The sequence below is a fragment of the Chenopodium quinoa genome, unplaced genomic scaffold (assembly GCF_001683475.1).
Source record: "Chenopodium quinoa cultivar QQ74 unplaced genomic scaffold, ASM168347v1, whole genome shotgun sequence".
NCBI lineage: Eukaryota > Viridiplantae > Streptophyta > Magnoliopsida > Caryophyllales > Amaranthaceae > Chenopodium > Chenopodium quinoa.
The window spans coordinates 757139-772600 of NW_018743332.1; the positions used below are offsets into that span (position 1 = coordinate 757139).

A 15462-nucleotide genomic window follows, 5' to 3' on the forward strand; every position below is an offset into this window, starting at 1 on the left:
CCCACCTGGTTTCTATGGTGTGAAACCGGAAACAACCTTTCACTTGTTCAAACACAACGACAACCCGACTCCCCAGATGAACTTCAACGACTACGTTTACTTTTTCAGCGACACTAGTCGGCTTACCACCAATGTCATTGACACTGATATCCTCAAGGCTATTATCGCCAAGCCTGTTGAGAGACAGGGGATGCTGAACAAGTTGATGATGATCAACGCAGTGGGCGATATCGCCCCGGCACATCTACCCAACATCGCTGATGTGGTTGGATGTGCCGGTGTGTAAGCAATTATCAGGCAACCTGGAGGGGGTTGAGACAGTTGAGTATGAGGGGGCAACACCAATTATTCCGAAGTTGCTGGTTCAAAAGATGGACCCCAAGCCCATCATCAGGCGCAGCAGGCCTATTTACACCATACCCGAAAATTTCTCCTGCGAATTTGGGTGTTACACTGATGAAATTATCTATTTAGGGGTTTGCCATATTTTAATTTATGCACTTAACCCGGTTTCGCGCTGTCGCATATGATTTCTAGTAGGTAATGTATTGACATTTATTATTGGCTTTTCTTAGGTTCGTTCCTGGATGACATGCCTCACTTTCACCGTGTTCAGCAACCAATTCATGGACGATGATCCTTCTAGTCGCCACTGCACAGTTCGACTCCTTACTGATGATGAAGATGGTTCAAGGAAGTTGGAGTATGGAACAAGCGTCATTCTCTGGAATGTCCGTAGGTTTACCAGGCCATCGTTCAAGCCGCACTTTCGCGAGGCGGTTGCGACCCACAACTCTGCCCTGATGATTCTGACTCAGGTTGGGGTGCAAGCAATTAATTTCACCAGGGTTATTGGGTCGCTTGGTACGACATTGAACTGGAAAATAGATGCGGGGTTGGGGATGCATGGAGGAAGCACAATCTTATGGGATCCAGCCAGGTAGGGTGGTATGGTGCATGTGGTTGAGTCTGCTTCTGGCCGCCTCCGCGTGGTTGGTACCATGAGGACGGTTCAAGGAGGGCAGTAAGTTCAAAGGTAAATAGCAAACAAGCATTTTAATTCCATGTAAAGATCTTATTATTAAAGTGTATTGTAAACTAAACCAATTAATTACGTACCTTTAATTTTTTTTTGGTTTTTTGAGTTTTGGGTTTTTTTTTTTAAATTTTTTTTAAGGTTATATTGTTGTCAGTTAATTTAAGTCAAAAAAAAATTTCCTTGTTTTTTTCCTTATAATGTTGTGAATTTATTTTAATAATTTTTGTTGTTTATTTACAAGCTGGAGGTGTCGCACTGTTGCAAGCAGGAGACGGCTGTAGTATTTATGTTAAGTGTTAGTCATGTATGATATGTTAAGTGAGTTTAGGAGGTTCAATTTGTGTTGTTGTGGTGGTGTAGCAGCTCAATTAAGTGGTGTATCAAACCACAATATGTCCAGTAGTAGACGGTATTAGCTGTAGGTTGTTCTTGTAATCGAATCATGTCCTGGGTTGGTCCCAGCTAGTAATATTATGTTGCTGTATTTGTTTAATTTTAATTTGGCCATGTATTTACATATACTTCTTTGTCATAAATATTGAACTTAAAGGCAAGGCAAAAACAAGTAACTATTTGTAAAGATAAGGCAAAAATGATATTATTAAAATTAGTACACGAATAAAAATTAAATACAACTACTGAATAAATTGGGCTTACCACCAGCAGTAATTTAAGTGAAATTGATCTTGTTGGTAAAATTGGATATAGAATATTGGGACAAATATAATTATAAGAACAACATATGTAATTTTTTTGCTCATAACAATATGGACTACTTGGTTAATTTGAGTTTTTATGTATTTTATTTTATTTCATTTATTTTGTTTTTTTTAATAACTTAGAGGGAAGATGGGTTTACACGGACATTCAAATTTTGCAACTAATTTACCAACCTCCACACGCTTGAAGTTATTTATAGGGTAGTTTCGCAACCATAAATTGTACTTCACCAACGTCAATTAATAATTAATCCAACATATACAAGCTTCAAACCAAAACAATTAAAGATACATAGACGACCTAAACCGAGTTTGCAACAATACACTGTTTTCATTACCGTCACATGATTACAATCAATAAGTACCCTAAAACTAATGAAGGCAAAAGTGATCTTTATTTTCTCATGTGATGTACCTAAAACCCGCAATCCGATTGCAAAGACCCGATCTTGATTTATTCATCTAATGTACCTAAATTGAAAAAATGTCTTTTAAAACAAGGTTAACCCGAATCCGATTGCAAACACTCAATCTTGTTTTAATCAACTCATCTAAATTGATAAAAGTGTTTGTAATTGTTTTTTTCTTAAAAATAATAAAATACGTTTAAACCAATCCTTTTGTGAATTAATCCAATTACTAGTTAATTTTTTTTTAAAAAAATTAGAGTACAATCTTTCCAACTCGTACTTTCCAACCCCAATTACAGATACTCATATGTGACCACAACTTAATAATACTAATTCGAACCCATTGTAAACCGTCTAAACATATAACAGTACGTTATATAAAAAAAAAAATTGAATTTAAACAAATAGCAATAAATGGGCCCCATCCATCACCCCCCCACGTGGAAAAGCAGTTGTAATAAAGATCACAATATACTAGTAGTGCGGATGACCATTTTTCATGGTGTGTGGGAGCGGGAATTCCCTACAATTAGGCAAATCATTTGGTGCGTTAAAATGTGTGAACCGCGCGGAATTTTCCAATCAATATAAAACCCTCACTTCGTGGGAATACAGTCCTATTCCACCTTAAACATACATATCAAAAAAAAAAAAAAAAGCCATAGCCCTAGATGAAATTGAAATACCGGTGAGATGTATTAGTAGTGTTGCTCCAAACAAGTCAGTTGTAACCGTGTCTGCGAACAGAAAACAGTTTGTGTGCAACACCAACAAGGTGATTCCCTTGCTGATTACTCACACAAATTCTTTGCAAGTTCAGAGGCGACTACCGCAACCAATTGGTGGAAGCAGCTATAACGGGAAGGGATTCATGGGGGAAATTAAGTCGTGCGTGCTCAGGGTAGGGGGAACAGTCCCTACCCACCTACTAACAGCGCGTGAGGTGGCACAAACCATGGCTAGGGGATCAAGCTTCAAGGGTGACATTCTGGTGATACGAAAGGGGAACAAGGTGTCCCCTGCGCATCTACCAGACCTTTCAGACCTAGCTATGCTCCTCGCTGCATTAAAAATCACGATTCAGTGGGTGCTTGACCATGATGGCGACAATGAGGGAGACGGCTACGAGCACGTCATCCCCAGGTCTATTAAAAACATCATAGACCCCTGCTCTGTTTTGCCCCATATTAGGGAAACTTGTAACCTCATCAGTGGTGACCAATTCCTGTGTACACATAGCTATTCAAATGATGTCAAGCTAATCAATGTACGTGGTAATTGTGTCTGTTATGGTCTGTCATTTGTTTCCAATATGGTGACAAACAACCCATTAGACGGGAGGAAAATTACTACAATGTTTCAAGTCAGTACCAAAGATGGCAATCAAGAGTCTGTAAGAATGGTGGCATGGAATTGTTGTGATATGGCAAGGAAAACATTTATAGGAAATTTCAACCATGTTATTTCAGTCCACCTTCCCGACATACTGATTCTAAGTGAGACAAGGGTATCAGTAAATATGGCAAGAGTTATATGCCAAGGCTATGGACGATTTATAATTGGAAGGTCAAGGGGTGGATAAATTGGTGGATTTGTTGTTATTATATTCGCTAAGGGTATCCGACTTCACCTACAAGATCAAGACAACAGAGGATCTCGTTGGGCTATTCATTGTAGTTATCAGATTCAGCTAGATTATTAGTTTACCCCGATTTTTGGTTCAAATATGAAAGTGAAGTCATCAGACTCAAAAAATTTCATGTACTATCTCGGTAAAAGAATGTAAACCGCTCATCTCTCTTATTCTCATATGCATTTAAACCGACTTATGTAGACCCACAATGAGTTCGACATATTTGACATAGGGCCTCTCAGGCCTTTGCTACAAAATCACCTGAAAATTTTACCCTACACCCTAGTGTAGGGTGTGTTCCCTACACCCCCCTATGCTACGTCGTTTTGTAGCTGGTATTGAGTTCCCTTTTGCGATTCTTTCCTTTTTTTTTTTTTTTTTTTCCTTTTTTTCTTTTTTTCTTTTCTTCCTCTTTTTTCCTTTTTCCTTTGATTCTTATTATTCAATTTATGTATATATATGATTTTAAACCCTATTTTTTCTCTCTCTTCAATTGATCAACCAACCTCCATTTTTGATCTACATTTTTCTCTCGCTAATTCATCTTCTTCATTTGATTTTTTGAACGAATTCGTTAATTGTTACCGATCATCAATGGCGAATTCTGCATCTGGAGATTGCGTTGATTTTGATCGCGATTGCGAGCGTGTGTTTCCTTCTGGACTTCGTTTCGTTGATTCGTTTGTGCAACAATGTGAGTAATTGTGATCATAATTTTTCAATTTTTAATTATCCCTAATTTGTTCTGTTATAATGCTCTGTTAATTTGAACTTAATTGATGTATTATTATTCACTTTCGATTTTTGAATTTACTACTTTGATTACATTATGATGAACGTTTTTGGATTGTTGTACTTTGTATGAACATTTTGTTGCTTCATTTGTTGTTTCATTTGTTGTTTTCTCTGTGTTTTAGAATTGTGTGTTTTTGTCGTATATTTTGTAGATTATACTTTCAATTAATCGTTTATGTTTTCTTATTCATTGTTACTAATGTGTTTATGTTCAGTCTTAAAGTCATTTTTGATCATTTATTTTTACATTTTTATATCGATATTATGTGTAGTGGTAAATAATGAAAATATTGTTCAAAATATTATGTGCTGAAATTCTTTTTGCAATTGATCATGTGCTGTTTTGATATTGAACATTTTACTTATTTGTTATTGTTCATTCATGAAACTCTTTATGATCATTTATAATTGTATATTGTGCAGTGGAAAAAAATGATGATATTATGTATTTAGAAGCAGAACAGTCTGAATTAAAGGATAAAGAATTTAAATCTGAAGATGAAGCTTTCGAAGCGTATAATGAATATGCTTTTAGGAAAGGTTTTGGAATTCGAATTGGGAAGAGTAAGAGAAGAAGAGATGATTCTTTTTTGATGAAAAGATTTGTTTGTTGTAATGAGGGATTCAAAGATAATAAGTGTAAGAATAAAAGGATTTATGAGAAGTTGGATCATCGAACTGGTTGTTTAGCTTTTGTGCAGTTTCATATTGATCATTTAGGGGTCTATACATGTACAAGACATGAAATGGTTCATAATCATGCTATGATTCCTCCTGAAAAAAGGCATTTGATAAGGTCTCAAAGAGATGTGAATAAAGAGCAGCTTCTTTTCATTTCAACAATGAAATTGAGTGGAGTCAAAGTTACTGATTCTTTGAGGGTTCTAAAGAAGGAGGTTGGGGGATCTCCTAATCTTTGTTTTACTGCTTCTGATGCTTATAATGCATTGTCATCTGAAAAAGCTGCCCAAATTGAAGGATGTGATGGTAACCAATTGATTAAATATTTTGCCAAGAGACATGTGGATGAGACAGATTTTTATTATGATTTTGAACAAGATGATAGTGGTGCTTTAGTTAGTTTTTTTTGGCGTGATGGTAGGATGATGAGAGATTATCATTACTTTGGAGATTTGTTGGTTTTTGATACAACTTATAGAACTAATAAATATGGAATGATATGTGCTCCATTTGTTGGGATGAACCATCATGGTAACAATGTCATGTTTGGTATGGGTTTTATTCTTAATGAGCGCACCGAGTCTTTTGATTGGTTGTTTGATACATTTTTGCACTCAATGGGGAGGAAAAGTCCCATTACAATTATGACTGATCAAGCACAAGCGATTGCAGCGGGTATAAGAAACATTTTTCCTTCAACTGTTCATCATCGTTTATGTGTATGGCATCTTGAACAAAATTCTAAGAAACACATTGGAGCATTGAGAGCTTTGGAAGGCTTTACAGATTTGTTTGGATATCTTTTGAAGTATTGTGAAACTCCTGCTGAATTTGAATATTTCTGGAAAAGGTAAATTATTGTTTTTTGTATTTATTTTTTATTTTTATCATGTGATATATTTGATTATTATGTGATATATATATGAACATTTAGTGTTTTACATATGATCATACAATTTACTTTGTTATGTATGTTATCATAATATTATTAGTGTCCATATTGTTTATGATCATTATTCTTTACACAAATGTACATATTTTAATTTATATTTTGTTCATTTTTAAATTAATATATGATCATTTCTGTTATACAGGATGTGTGATAAATACAAATGTGAAAATGATGATTGGTTATGTGATTTGTATAAAATAAAGGAAATGTGGTGTCCTGCTTATTCTAAGAAGTATTGGTCTGGTGGTATATTGTCTTCTCAACGTAGTGAAACTACTAATAAGTCAGTTTCACAACGTCTTAATAAGACTCAAGGTTTATGTGATTTTTATCATGTTTTTCTTGATGTCATTTCTGAGTGGAGAAGTAAGGAAGGTGCAAGAGATTACAATACTCTGAGGGGTAATAGGCACCTAGCTTTTGCTAATATTGGTATATTAGATCATGCAAGATCATTGTACACTATTCAAGCTTATGTTCTTTTTGAAGAGGAGTTCATTAGGGGGACAGCTTATGATCATGTTGATAATGGTTTGCGTTTTCCAGAATATTCATATCTTCTTTGGAGGCCTGGGAAGGATATAATTAAGCATGAAGTTGTTTTTAATAAGGAAACACATGCAATTTGTTGCACATGCATGTACTTTAGTGAGACTGGTTTACTTTGTTCTCATTCTCTTCGAGTATATCATTTGCATTGTGTGCGTAATATTCCACAAGAGTATATAATGAAACGATGGACAAAGGCTGCCATGTGTAGTCATGGTATTGAAGAACCTACTTTGAGGACAAATGTTGTGGCTACTAGTGTTTGGAGGTCACAAACAATCAGAAAGTTTGTTAAGTTGATAACAAGTTGTCAGAATTCTTTGAATGCAAGGGCAGAGGTTGAGTGTTATTTCAATCTGTTAAAAGAAAAGGTTGAGAGTGTATCAGGTGTAATTGACTTTAGTGAACCTGTTAAAGAGGTTGAAATTGTTGATCTTGAGATCAAGAATCCTCCAAAAGCTAGGCCTAAAGGTGAGAGGAATGTAAGGCCTAAGAGTACCTTGGAGAAGCAGTGTAACAAGGCAAAGGGTAATTTCAAGAGGAAAAAGTCTCTGTACACTCCTTACAAAAGGGGTATAGGGCAAGCAGTTGTACAGGTATATGATCATTTCATATTTTCAAATTGATCATTTCAGTTTTCGTAAATGATCATTTATGTTTTTTTTTTTTAAATAGGAACTTGATGAGAACGGTTGTGCTGTTACTTATGCTAATTCTATTAGTGATCCCATTGAATTGATTGTTTTGAGCAATAAACGGGCTCAGGTAAATTCAAATGTGCCAAAAAAAACATTTTATTTATATTTTATTAATATTGATTTTTATAATTTAAAAATATAGGTCGGCTTAAAATCAGTTGTTGTAGAAGAAATTCCTTCTAGTTCTAAGGAATCAAATCATAGTATTTCCAATGATTTTGATCAGGTATATGAACATTTATGATCTATATTATAATTTTTTTTTATTTAATTTTTTATTTTTTATATTTTTTTTTGGTTTTTTTGTAGGCTACTGGTGAAAGCTCTCTTTCATCTATCATATCTATTGATGTTGATATTTCATCTATTGCTAAGGTTTTTTTTTTCCATATTTGTTTGTATAAGTGTTTGTAACTGATCATATACTGGTTTATTAATGATCAATTTAATTTTTTTTAAAGGCGAAGGATTTAAATCTTGAAGGTGTTTCTGCTGTTCAACCTTGTTCTAATTTTGGTGCAAATAAAGGTGCTTCTGGTGTTAAAACTTACTCTCAAATTAATCCAAGAGTTCCAATTCATACTAGTGCGTCAACAAAATCTCCTGTTGTTATTCAACCTACTGTTCCCAGGAATGTTCAAAATCAAACTCAGAATTGTTCAAACACCAATCCAGAAATGATCATATCCAACTCCAGGAATGTTCAATCAACAAATGTTCAAGTTATTTCTCCTACGGTTCAAATAAATGATCAAGGATTTCCTGTTCAGAATGTTCAAGTTACTCCTCCCACAGTTCAAAGAAATGATCAAGGTGCTCGTGTTCCAATTCTTCAATCAAGAAATGTTCAATTAGGTTCTAAAAAGATTTCTTCTAAATATGATAAGGTGTTTCATGTACTCTGCCAATCCTTTTAACTGATAGAAAAAAGAGTAAAAATTGTTTAGAAGTTTGTATTGTGATGAAGACATGAACAATTAATAAAATATAATTGATCATGTAGTCAACTATAAATGAACATATTATCTCACCATCATTTTTGGTTGTTCTTCATATTTTGCTTGGACTGATACCTTTTTTGGTAGTTTTCTATTGTCAATTATATGAATTTTGTCTTCTATATGATTGACGCACAACAGAAAAAAATGTTGAGAAGTTGATACTGGGAAGAAGACCTGAACAAATTATATAATGTTATTGGACAATATATTGAAGGTAATTGAACATTTGTATTAAACAAGAATTAATACCTGTTTATATCCAACAATGCTGTCAATTTTATTCAACTTCAGTTCATTGTCAATTCTTTCTATGAAGGCATTAATTCTTGTCTTCATTGATGATCCTTCTTGACAAACTCTATTTGTGCACATAATGTGCTGTTGAAATACAAACAAACATATAGAAGTTAAATGAATTTTTAGCAATTATTTATCATAGGAAAATAGAATCAATAATATAAAAAAAGAAGAAAGACTAACATGAAGCACTGTTGAGAAATAAATCTTGTTTCTCGGCTTTTTATGATTAAGAAACCTTGCCCATCCATCTATGACACAATTTGTCACTTCAACATCATCTCCAAGAGTTTTCATTTCATTTCTATTGATGAGATTCAAGCCATCATAGTATAAGAGTGCACTGCATTATGAACATTTAATAATATGAATGTGAACATATTTTTATAAAAGATATTAAACCTTAAGTTTAATTAGTGTAAGTAATTACCTTTCATCTTTTCCACCAAGAGCAAAGTCTACTGCAATTTGGTTCATGGCTTTCTCATCTTTAAACAGATCCTTGTACTTGACCAAGTAAGGAGATCGGAAAGCAGGAGGAATTGTTTTCTTTTCGCGTTTTGGTCTTGTTGTTCAATATAAAATATTGTTAAATTAAGAAAATTATGAGGAACATAAATGAACATTTGAGTGTATATAAATAAATTTGAAATTATACCTTTCAACCTTTTCCTTTTCAGTTTTTTTCTTCTTTTCTGCAATTGACTTTTTCTTATCATCATTCCTGGTCATATTACATAACACAAATGTACATTTAGGTATATGAAAATGTTCATTATTATTTTTGAACATTTACTTAATATAAATAATGTACCTTTTTGTGACTTTTGAGGATGAAGCAACAATCTTCTTGTTTTCACTGAAAAGTGAAACAATGTCAGTACATATTAATAAAATAAAAGCTTCTTATGTAACACCCTGAATCATTTTCAATTCATAAAATGAAAGATATTGATTTAACATAAACCTATTGATTTAACATAAACCATACATTCATATTACATATTCAACAAAATAATGTTCACACATACAATAGTTTGAGAAACACCAGTTTCAAGTTACAACACGATAGTAACATAAGTTAAATTGTTCCATCTAGATATTTTATCCTACACCATTACATAACCCTAATAGTAAGACATGTCTTCAGGATTTTACCCCTCCACTTTTTCATCATTTTTTGTTTTTTCAAAAACATCTTCCTTGTTTTGTTTTCCACCTCCAACTGTGTTTTTTGGATCATCACTTTTTTCACCACCATCTGACCTAGGGTCAGCATCAACCACTGAACCAGATCCTGCATCTAAGAAAAAATTTAATTAGATATAATATAATTTCTTTGTAAATGAACATTTGAGTATTTATAATTGAACATTATACCTGTTCTAGGCAATCCTTCATTATCTGACCTAGTGTCAGCATCAAATTTTGAACCAGTTGCTGCGTCTAACAAAATAATACAATTAATAATGAATATTTCTTGTTTGTAAATGAACATTTTACACTTTTTAATTGAACATTATACCAGTTCTAGAAAATTCTTCAATTCTTTGTTCTGAAGCTGCTGAAGTTTTACCCACATCCTTTTCTCCAGCTGTATTATAAATCATCATTTTGGAGATACACTAAGTTAATAGTATTTACACATAATAATTAGAAATGAACATTTCTACTTAAGTTTATGTACATTATTATTAAATATATGAACATATTACCATTTGTTGAAATTATTGGTTGTTCAATTATATCACCAAGTGTTGAAAAGGTGGGCCCTGTTTCTGTTTAGGACAATTTAGACCACAAATTTAGAATTTTTCATATAAAAATTAGGATATATAGTCTCTTTTAGTTAGAATTTACCAATGGCTGGAGAAGGTGGAGTCAACCCCAAGCTGAAAGCTTTTCTGATGTCATATTCTTGTTCTTTTTCCTTTCCCTTTTTGGTTAATTTCTTCCCAGTCATTTGCTTCTCAGTTGTTTGCTTTTCAGACCCTTGCATCAGATTCTTCTCAGCTTGTGCAAGTGCATTTAGGAAATCCTCACTGCCAAAGAATTCTTCATCTTGGCTTAGAATTGATGGTTCCCTAGCTACCACCTTTCCTAAAACTTCATCAACTTTTTTCACCAAGTCATTTCCAGGGAAGATATCCTTTGCCTTCACCAATTTTGAAGAAAGCTTTGACAGGTTTGAACAAGTTGTTTTTACCAGGGAAACAAAATCATCCATAAAAACCTATATGAATGAATATTAAAAATTATGCAGTTGAACATTTCAGATTATACAAATGAACATTTATGTTAACAAAAGTGATCATTTTATAACCTTAGGACTTTCTTCAACTTCTGCAGCAATCCTTGGTAGAATTTTCCCTCTCCCAAATCCCAATTCTAATTCAATCTTCAACCTCTCAAGAACCATGTCTCTATTCCATGCAGATATGATAGGAATTTTTCTTGGAGGCCTTTTGTCTAACCTCTGAACTCTATCAAAATAGAACAACTACAAGAAAAAAGAAAACATGGAACAGAACATAAACAATAAAAAAAAAGTGCATTTATTTAAATTTAAATGAACATCTTGTATCTAAGAATATACCATCAGAAATTGAAGAGGGCCTTTGTAGAACCCCTTGCCTTGCTGCTTTCTCCAATCAACATGACATTTGATAAGTGAGTCATATACAAACTGACACCAGTTCAAATTTTTTATGTTTTCTTTGTCCATCATAGAATAAAGAAATTTGAAATGGCATTGATTGTTTGATACACATTTCATCAAGCAGTTCACAGCCACTGCTAAAAAGTTAGTAATGAAATGTTCACTTGGTGGTCTGTTGTTGGTGAATTTATCATTTATGTATCCATTCACAATCTGCAAACAAAATGAACAAAACATTTATACTTTTGATCATTTAATGTATTTAAAATGAACATTTAAAACTGATCATACCTGACTCACTGATGGAGTTTTTCCTGACCATGATTTTCTCCATTTCTTCAGAAATTCTGCATACTCCTCACTAATTTTATCAGACTTTGGCTCAACAATTGGAATTTCTCCTGTAGGCAAGCCATAAACTACCCTAACATCCTCTACCTCAATTTCTATTTTTTCATTCTTTGGTAGTTCAAAACACTGGCTATTTTCTTCAAAACTTCCCAATAACCAGTTACAGAACTTTTAATCAAGTTGAGGTAAACTAATGTCAAGAAGTGATCCTAACCCTATATCAATAATTTGTTGTTTTTGGGTAGGTGTCATCTTTTTTATCCATGCAATGAACTTCACATGTCCTCCTCTCTTTGAAGATTTCTCTTCCTCAAATTCATCTTCCTGAATTTCCTCAACTTCATCAGTTTCTATTGCTTGAACCATTTCAGTTTTCATTTTCTTTTTTCTCCTACCTTCAATCTTTCCTTCATCATACAGTACCATCTTTTGCTCCTCCTTTTCAACCTTTGCCTTCACTGAATTCCCTTTCTTTGCCTGTTTCTTCCTTGGCTTTACTTCTTCCTCTTCCTCCTCTTCCTCCACCTCATAATCATCCTCACTGACAGGCTCTTCTTCTGCTCTATAAACTGACTCTTCACTATCATCATCACTGTCAGTAGAACTTTCATCAGTAGGATCTTGAGAGGGTTCATCTGATGGTACTTCTTGTATTTTTTTTCTCTTTCCAGCATTTCTCTTGGCAGGACTGACATCTGAAAATTAAATATATAATTTTGTTTAAGTATTGAAAATGTACAGTAAGCAAATGATAAAATGAACAAAATTGTTTTCTCAAATGATCATTCTATATATAGAAATTGAACATTTATAATATATCATTATATACCTGCTTTTCTTTTGCCAGCAACCTTAGAAGTTTTCTTCACTTCTTCTAGATTTTTCTTTTTCCCACCTATATATTGAAATTGAACATTAATGATATACCATCATAAATGATCATTCTATACATTAAGATTGAACATTTACCCTTTTTGCCTTGGTCTGGAGGATATTCAGCAGGAGCACCTGCCATTTTTTTTATTGGAGTAGGTGCTGGAGGTGGTGCATCAGCTTCCTTTTGAATAGGAAAATTCCTTGTAGACATTCTTCTCTTCTGTCCTATTTTTGCGGTTTCTTTAGCAGGTTCAACATCCTTCTTCAGGCTTCCCTTTTCAGATTCATCTAACAGAACATCTATTGTTTTTAAAAAAATTTATGTTAGTATATTTGAAAGTGTAATATTTATTGTGTAACAGAAAAGTATTATGATTACCTTGGCTCCTTGTAATTCTACCACTTGGCACAACAACAAGGCTTTTGTTTTTGTTTTTCCTTGCAACCATTTTGTATCTTGTTTTCATTTTGGTTGACTGATCACTTTTTTGTGATGATGGAGCTGTCTCCTCACTAAGTTTTGTGGAAACTTTATCATCATCTTGATCTAGAAGATAAGTTTCATCCTCAATTTGAACAAAATCAGGTGCAATTTGTGCTGCATATGAAATGATCAAATATAAAAGATTAAATAAACATTTATTAAATTGGATGACAAATGTTTACTATATACAATATAAATGAACATTTCAGGTAATGAATATGTACATTTTCCACTATTTACCTTTCGGATCTGTTGTCTTTGTAGACTCATCTTCCACTGTTTTCTCTTTAGGGATTTTCTCCTTTTCAGGCTCTTTTTTTCCCTCTTGTCCTTCTATGAAAATTTAATTAGTTAATATTTATATATTTTTTTAATCTTATTGAACATTCAATATTATGTAGATCCAATATGAACATTTTATGTAATAAAAATGTACATTTATAAATTTTTACCTTCTACATTTGTTGTCTTTGGAAAGACATCTTCCACAGTTTTGTCTTTAGGGCTTTTCTCTTTTTCAGTCCCTTTTTTTCCTTCTTGTACTTCTATTAAAATTTATTTAGTTAAAATTTAATTTTTTTAATCTTATTGAATATTTAATATTATGCTTTTCCAATATGAACATTTTTTGTAATAAAAATGTACATTTTAAAATTTTTACCTTTTTCCACAGTTTTCTCTTCTATTGGCCCTTTTTCTTTCTTTTTTGCTTCACCTTCAAAAGTAATAGTATTGTTAAAATTGATATTTATGACTATTAAACAAAAATATTCAATAAATATGATCATTTACCTTTCCTGATTTCCTTGCTTGCCTTTTCCATTCTTTTGAGATTTCTCATAATTCTGATTGTCGATTCTTTGTACTTTCTGTAAATGTATGATATTAACTTTGAAATATATTCATTAATTGATTAAATTAATTCAATTATTTAAATTTAAACATACTTTGGGTTTCTCTCTATGTCTAAATGTATTTCTTGCATCTTGTCCTTTAATGTTGTTATTCTTGAATCATCTTTGGGTTTTCTGATATTTCATTAAAAATATGTTTGAATTTACAATTTTGATTAGTAAATAAAAAAATGAACATATAACTTATATTACTATTGGCCATGAGCAAACTTTTTTGTACTGATTTTCAAATGAACATATAGTCTATCTAAATTGAACATTTAAGTTTTCTTACTTTTGGCCAAGACTATTCTTTACTGGATTGCTTTGCACTTTTGGTTGAACTTCTTCTTGCTTGCTGAAATCAATATTAAGAAATACTTTAAATAAAAAATGCACATAAATTGTACATAAAATATACTGTTATAAAAATGAACATTTGTTTATATAAAATTGATCATTAGTATACCTTTCATCCCTACTCTCTTTGTCAGTTGTGTTATGTGTAGCAGACACACTCTTAGTTGTTGCATTAGTAGCAGGAATGTTCTCACTTTGTTCACTTAAAAAAAACAGAATTATTTTATATAATATGATATTAAAGTATGAACTAATTTATACAATGAAGAAGATAATTAGTTATTTTGTATAAAGCTTTTATACCTTATTGTTTGATTTGTCTCTGGTGGTCTTGATTTTGACATAACAAATTTCACTCGAACCTTTTTTTTTTCACTAAAATTTTAAGAATTACCTAATAAGTTTGGTATATATATACAATGTACAATAATTGAATGTAAAAACAATTATTTTATACATATAAACTTACTTGTTTAAAGTGTATCTTTCATAACTATTACCATATTCATTTTGTTCTATAACCTTCTTTAGAGTTAATGGTTCAGATTTCCCATCTCTAAATTGAAGCAAGTGTATCACTCTAAATGGCACATCACTACATTATAAATTAATTACATGACATTAGTTTGAATGCATATCACTGAAATGATTATTATCATATTTATATATGTGCATGATGATTTAATGAAATGTATATTTGTTATTTAAATCTCAATGACTACTCAAATGAACAAATATACATATATGATCATAATTATATCTATAAATGAACATTATGAGTATCAAATATGATCATATACAATGATGTTTCAATGAAATGTACTTTTGTTTTTAAATCTCAATAAATACTCATATGAACAAATATAAATATATGATCATAACTATATCTATAAATGAACATTATGAGTATCAAATATGATCATATACAAATAACATATTAAACAAAGATAAAACCAATTTTATCAAATACAACTAGCATATTAGACATGAACATAATATATTCTGTAAATGACTAATTACCTTGGTAGTGGAGACATTGTTAAATCCGTACCAATTGACTTGTCA

General features: G+C 32.1%; 2 protein-coding genes across 3 annotated transcripts; one reads left to right on the forward strand and one right to left on the reverse strand.

Annotated features, from left to right (window-relative positions):
- The first annotated feature begins 4113 nt into the window (after nucleotides 1-4113).
- Nucleotides 4114-8056, forward strand: LOC110737966 (protein FAR1-RELATED SEQUENCE 5-like). 2 transcript variants are annotated; one of them, XR_002514522.1, is made up of 6 exons: nucleotides 4114-4495; nucleotides 5020-6127; nucleotides 6372-7374; nucleotides 7454-7543; nucleotides 7619-7851; nucleotides 7938-8031. XR_002514522.1 is itself a non-coding variant. In XM_021918311.1 (5 exons), the coding sequence occupies exons 1-5, from the start codon at nucleotides 4261-4263 to the stop codon at nucleotides 7718-7720; spliced, it is 2538 nt and encodes an 845-aa protein (XP_021774003.1). In that variant the 5' UTR covers nucleotides 4114-4260; the 3' UTR covers nucleotides 7721-8056. The 2 variants fall into 2 exon arrangements, 1 of the variants encoding a protein (XP_021774003.1); XM_021918311.1 differs by having other exon boundaries at nucleotides 7619-8056.
- A 327-nt stretch (nucleotides 8057-8383) lies between these two features.
- On the reverse strand, nucleotides 8384-9571 carry LOC110737968. Its single transcript, XM_021918319.1, has 4 exons — nucleotides 9205-9571; nucleotides 8958-9117; nucleotides 8727-8855; nucleotides 8384-8651 (listed from the first exon to the last, which is right to left on the reverse strand). Exons 1-4 carry the CDS (start codon nucleotides 9249-9251, stop codon nucleotides 8499-8501), a joined length of 489 nt encoding a protein of 162 aa, XP_021774011.1. The 5' UTR covers nucleotides 9252-9571; the 3' UTR covers nucleotides 8384-8498.
- Nucleotides 9572-15462: the final 5891 nt, after the last annotated feature.

Bases quoted from the DNA above. Each gene is read 5' to 3' on its own strand.
- LOC110737968 (XM_021918319.1), bottom strand. From the start codon at position 9,251: ATGAACCAAATTGCAGTAGACTTTGCTCTTGGTGGAAAAGATGAAAG. The intron at 9,118-9,204 runs GTAATTACTTAC...TTCATAATGCAG, and splicing joins CTTGGTGGAAAAGATGAAAG to TGCACTCTTATACTATGATG. The intron at 8,856-8,957 runs GTTAGTCTTTCT...GTATTTCAACAG, and splicing joins ATTTCTCAACAGTGCTTCAT to CACATTATGTGCACAAATAG.
- LOC110737966 (XM_021918311.1), top strand. From the start codon at position 4,261: ATGATTTTAAACCCTATTTTTTCTCTCTCTTCAATTGATCAACCAACC. The intron at 7,375-7,453 runs GTATATGATCAT...TTTTTTAAATAG, and splicing joins TAGGGCAAGCAGTTGTACAG to GAACTTGATGAGAACGGTTG. The intron at 7,544-7,618 runs GTAAATTCAAAT...TTAAAAATATAG, and splicing joins TGAGCAATAAACGGGCTCAG to GTCGGCTTAAAATCAGTTGT.